Below are 5332 nucleotides of genomic sequence, written 5' to 3'. Positions count from 1 at the left end.
GACAACAAGACATGTGCATAAGAAGATATGAAAGACAATAAAGAGCGGAGCAGGCTTAGCGATTAACGTCTTTACAGATTGATAGCACATCCTATCTCGATTGCAGCCCAACATTATATCGTAAACATCATTTTCCTTTAACTTTACCGTCGCCCTAAGCTCGTCATCGCTCATATTCGCTAGTCTCAAGCTATTCTCAAACTGACCTTCTCTCCTCTCAATTTCGTTTCCTCGGCGCTTCCTCGAAATCTGTCTGAATCCCCGCCTATTTTTTTTTTCTTTTCTTAAAAAGATATCTATATCTAAAAGAAACGCGCAAGATCTCCTCTCGAGGATGTGACCAAGTGGCTTGTAAAAGAGCATAAGCCTAGTTAGTCTACGAAGTATTCGTGCTAACAGAAAAGAAAAGGTCGGGTTCGCGAAAGAGAAAGAAGGAGGCTATAATAGCTCGGACGGAAAGATGTGAATTTGAAAGCGGAGAGGGCGAGAGATCTTTTGGCGCTAGGGAAAGAGATTCTTCCGGGAATGTGTCACGGTTGGCATAGAATGGTATTGTAGTACTACCTAATCGTACGCTTGGTAATGAGAAGGAAAGACGAGGAAGGAAAGAGCTATAAAACAGGAGGGCCGGGAGGTCTTGTACCATAGGGCGGCCGCTAGCCTGGCTATCTAATCCCCTGACTAGTCCCCCAACCACGCCAAGACCTGTCAGGACCGTAACAGAATGGATAGTGTTTAAGAAGGTGATAATAGTATGGACTAGGAGATAGAGGCAATCGAGGGAAAGAGAGGTGTTGTTATAGTATTCATAATTTTATCTTCAAATGTTTATCTGAATAGCTTGGTTGTTATAGTAAATTTGGTGTATGATATCGTGACTTTGATGTGATAATTTTGTATGAGCCTTTGCTGGATTTCGTGCATATGGATATGCACAAGTCTTGGCATCCTCGACTTTGCAAAGCTCACTAAGAACGCGTATGAGGCCTCCTTTCCTTCCTCTTAACGAACCCCCCCTTTCAAGAAAAATTATACATCTTCAAAAAGAAATAATATTTCCTCCCAACAACCAACTATCCAACCATAAAAGCCATAATATCCTCCTCTTCATTCCCTCCGACTGATCTTCACTTCTCATACCTTCTCCTGATTCATACAGACAATCTTCACTTCTCATACTTTCTCCTGATCCATACAGACAAACACAAGCACAAACACAAACACAGATACATATATATATATATACATGTACCAAAACGCAAATCCCACAGCTGCCAGCCTACTAGCCAGCCTTTCTCCACCTGCCAGTACCTATCTAGCTCTCGCATCCACCCCTCCATCTCCCCGCCTACAAAACAAAAGCGCCACTCCTCATTCCTCATTCCCCCATTTCTTAGTCCTCATCCTTCCTCTCCCCACCTCCCCACCTTCTCCTCACTCAATCATCACCAAAAACAAATTCAAGCACCGAGAAGAAAAAGAACAGGAGTAGATCCCAGCTTGCACACTCCAAAACTCCCAAACTCTTCAAACAAGCCTATATCGTCCGGGCTTGTTACACCTGAAGAAGAAGATAGAGAAGAAGAAGAAGAAGAAGAAAAAGAAAGAGAGTTCAAAGCAGTTCGCGTGTTATTCGCTCAGAGGCTCAAGGCTCGACAGCTAGGTAAGGTAGGTAAGTAATCTGCCGGATCTGCTTTTCTTTGCTGTAAGAAGCAAATGCGTTTGCTGGGTTGAGTTGAGTCCTGTGAGCCCTGTCTGTCTGCACTCGCAAGAGGGGGGTGAGAGAGAGAGAGAGAGAGAGAGAGAGAGAGTCAAGGCAGAAGGTGGGAAAAACTTGAGGTGGTTATCTATCTCTATTTGACTAGGTATGCCGGGTATGGAATTCCCCCCAGTGGAGATTGGTTGGCGGGCGAAGCATTGCGTACCTGACTTTGAATTTTTTCCTAGGTCTTTAGCATTAAATTGAGAGAGATATTTGGGTTTGGTGGTGGTGGTTTCTTCCAGATCTACTCACCTGCTTTGATGGTTGGAGGGACACAGTCTGGCAGGCGTTCTTCAGACTAATCAATTCTAGTCGAATTTCTATCCTCCAGCAATAAACCTCGCTCTCTTCACGTCATCTATCCAGGCCCTTCTCTTCAAAAATTTAACGTGCTGCAATGAAACTGAGTATATTCCCGTTGGGTATCAATCCTTTCTCCCTTTCCCCCTTTCCCATTTCCCATTTCCCTCTTCCTCCAACATATCAAGCGTTCGACACCAGCGGCAAAAACCCCACCCACTTCTCCTCTTCCAACTCCCCCAGCACCCACCGGGCCAGCCTCCCGCGATCCAACCACAGGCCATCCCTCCCCTTCTTATCCCCCACAAAACACGCTTCGACATCTCCCCCCTCGCCCGCCTCCTCCCCGCTCAGCAAGGGCACCCTGAAGACCGTCCATTTGATACTCTCCCCGAGGTCGACCGTCGCCTGCGCCATGCCGCGGATCTCGTCGTACGAATCGCCCCCGAGGACGCGCACGTACAGGTTGATGGCGATCCACCACTTGATGGAGCGCGTGTCTTCGGGCGCGGGGTAGGAGGCCGTGGAGAGGGTGAGGATGCGCGTGTATGACGCGGCGAGGAGGTGTGGGTAGAGAGTTTTGAGGGCTTGGGTGATGGGCTGGAGGGGGAGTTTTCTCGTTCTTAGCAAAGTATCCTCTCGCCCACTCACTACTCACTCTCCATGAGGGGAGATAACATACCGTTCCTTTCTTCTCGCCCAGCGTGGGGCCGGCGAAGGAGATGAAGAGTTTGGCGCCACATGCTGCGGCTTTCTTGAGGCCTTCGGCGTCCCCAAACTCGCCTTGAATGATGTGTAGATTTGGGTTTGAGGCGAGGTCGGCGGGGATCTTGGAGGGGGTGCGGATGTAGAGGGTTAGGGTGTGGCCGGCGTCGAGGGCGAGGCGGGTGAAGATGAGGCCGCAGAGGCCGGTGCCGCCGAGGAGGAGGATGTGGTAGTTTGGTTGGAGCATCCTGCAAGAGAAATGAAAGTGCAAGTAGGAGGAGAAACTGGGTATCGAAAGGGCCGGGCGGAGGTAAGTACGGGAGGGCTTTTGTCTTTGGCTATTGAAGAGGAGAGAAGGGAGGAGAAGATGAGATGAGATGAGATGAGATGGGAAGATGAGGTGAGACGGGATGATGAGATAGATGATAAGAGGAAAAACAGTTGTACTTATCAGCCAGGGGAGGGCCAATACGGTAGTCAATAAGAGAATGTAAGTATATCCTCAACCCCAATAGCGTCATGCATTGCGTCGAGTAAATGCGGCTCAAACGGAGCCCCGCGCGCGCTTATCGGCTGTCATCTCTCATCTCTCATCTCTCATCTCGCTTATCTCCTATCTCTCTTATCTCCTCTGCATACCAGTACCGGTACCGGTACTCCGATTTTCTCTCCTTGCCCGTCTCCTCCAATCACATCTTCTCGAATCCGAAAGCATGACATGACATAAGCGGAAACACTGCACGCGACCAGAGCAGGCCGAGGCTTGACGAATCAAAAAACCTCGTGATCCTCCAAGAGGTGAGTGAGTGAGTGTATGCATGTTTACCTTCTTCTCCGGCAACAACCACATTCTTCAGAAAGACAAGATGTCAGCCTTTTGGATCATGGGCGTGAGAGCCGTGTCGGACAGTCTCACCGTACGGGAGGCCTTATCGGGCGTGTTTGGGAGCATCAGTCTTGCGACCTGGATTTTCTTGCTGGTACGTCTACCTATTGGATTTCGATCCGTCCTGCATCCTTGACCCACATCCACATCGGGCATATATGAGGATATACTTTCCGCTCGCATCGTACCGGGAGAGAAAGAAAGGGTGGGATGTGATTCAAGCTGATGGTGTGACAGCTTCCCCAGCTCTACCTCAACTACAAGACTGGCAGCGCCGAGGGCATCTCCCTCGCCTTCCTATGCGTCTGGCTCATCGGTGACATCACCAATCTATCTGGTATGTCATGTCCTACTCGACGGTAAAGCCCGGCATCGAACCATAAGCTTCTTCAGCTGCGATGATCTTCTCCCCGACCTATCATCCGAACCCTAGTCGAGTCACGGTCACGTGCTTACATATCCAAACAGGAGCTCTTTGGGCCGACTTGGTTCCAACGGTCATTGCGTTGGCCATCTACTTCTGCTTTGCGGATGTGGTGCTCATCACGCAATGTCTGTATTACAACCACATCAACTCGTCGAATGCTGCTCGGCATCCCTCTGTTGCGCCGGCTGTTACCGAAGACGGTAGGTACATCCTCTACCTCGAATTCCCAACTCAAGATCCCGGGACTCCCAGAACCCGTGATCTATAGTTGAGAGAACTTTTATTCACAATGCTGCAGAACCCCTCCTCCAACGCCACCGTAGCAGTGACACAATCGGCCTCCCAGGCTCCCATCGCCGGCGCTCCTCCGCGCTCTCGACCTCTCGCAATTCCGGGACCAAAATCCTCGAGAGAGATGAAGACGCTGGCATGCAGCCGTGGCTCAAGAACCTGCTTAGCATTGTCGGCGTCATCTTTGTGGGGACCGCCGGTTGGGCCATCGCGTGGCAGGCTGGTGTGTGGGCGCCGATAAACACGCCTAGTGCTGGGGACGATGTTGATGCTCAGACGACGGCACTAGGAGCAAAGATTTTGGGATATATAAGTGCGGTGTGCTATCTTGGGTTTGTCTTCCCTCCTTTCTCTCCACCCTCGTCCTAAATGCCTCCTCCAACACTTGACTTTTCGAACTCGCCCTTCCGCAAGAAAATGTATTAACAGCAACACCAGCGCCCGCATCCCCCAAATCGTCAAAAACTACCGTGAAAAATCCTGCGAAGGCCTCGCCCTCCTCTTCTTCCTCCTCTCGCTCATGGGTAATTTCACCTACGGCATCTCTATCCTCGCGCACTCGCTTGAGAAGGACTACATCTGGACCAACCTACCATGGCTAATTGGCAGCCTGGGCACGATGGCCGAGGATGCGATCATCTTCGTGCAGTTCCGGATGTATGACCCGAAGGAGAAGGCCGGGCTAGCTGTCGAGTGAGGCTGCATGGCTGACGGAGAGTGCACGGAACGAGACGAGGGAGGTCTACTCTTGATCGTAATAATCGGGGGATGCCACGAGAGCATGGAAGGCATCAACGAGGCACCTACCTGTATCGATCTGCACGTGGAGTTTTGGCTGGCTGCATCTGCATCGATACTAAGCGACTATTTTAATTACCTACTTACATGGCTGCTGCTGCTGTTTACGCGAGGGATAGACACCTGCATCATAGAGCAAGTAATGTGAACGAGGAGCGAATGC

General features: G+C 50.3%; 2 protein-coding genes across 2 annotated transcripts; one reads left to right on the top strand and one right to left on the bottom strand.

The window, feature by feature from the left end:
• Positions 1–2245: 2245 nt before the first annotated feature.
• On the bottom strand, positions 2246–3014 carry L3040_008138 (uncharacterized protein; the record flags this gene model as incomplete). Its single annotated transcript, XM_007290987.1, has 2 exons — positions 2246–2662; positions 2745–3014. 2 exons carry the CDS (start codon positions 3012–3014, stop codon positions 2246–2248), a joined length of 687 nt encoding a protein of 228 aa, XP_007291049.1.
• A 619-nt stretch (positions 3015–3633) lies between these two features.
• L3040_008137 (uncharacterized protein) lies at positions 3634–5068 on the top strand (the record flags this gene model as incomplete). The annotated part of the gene is made up of 5 exons (XM_066157368.1): positions 3634–3747; positions 3891–3990; positions 4122–4280; positions 4379–4703; positions 4810–5068. 5 exons carry the CDS (start codon positions 3634–3636, stop codon positions 5066–5068), a joined length of 957 nt encoding a protein of 318 aa, XP_066010460.1.
• Between the last annotated feature and the right edge of the window lie 264 nt (positions 5069–5332).

The sequence above is a fragment of the Drepanopeziza brunnea genome (assembly GCF_022702325.1).
Source record: "Drepanopeziza brunnea f. sp. 'multigermtubi' strain 214-2 chromosome Unknown ctg15, whole genome shotgun sequence".
In the NCBI taxonomy this organism is placed as follows: domain Eukaryota; kingdom Fungi; phylum Ascomycota; class Leotiomycetes; order Helotiales; family Drepanopezizaceae; genus Drepanopeziza; species Drepanopeziza brunnea.
This window is presented reverse-complemented; position numbering and strand designations above follow the sequence as displayed.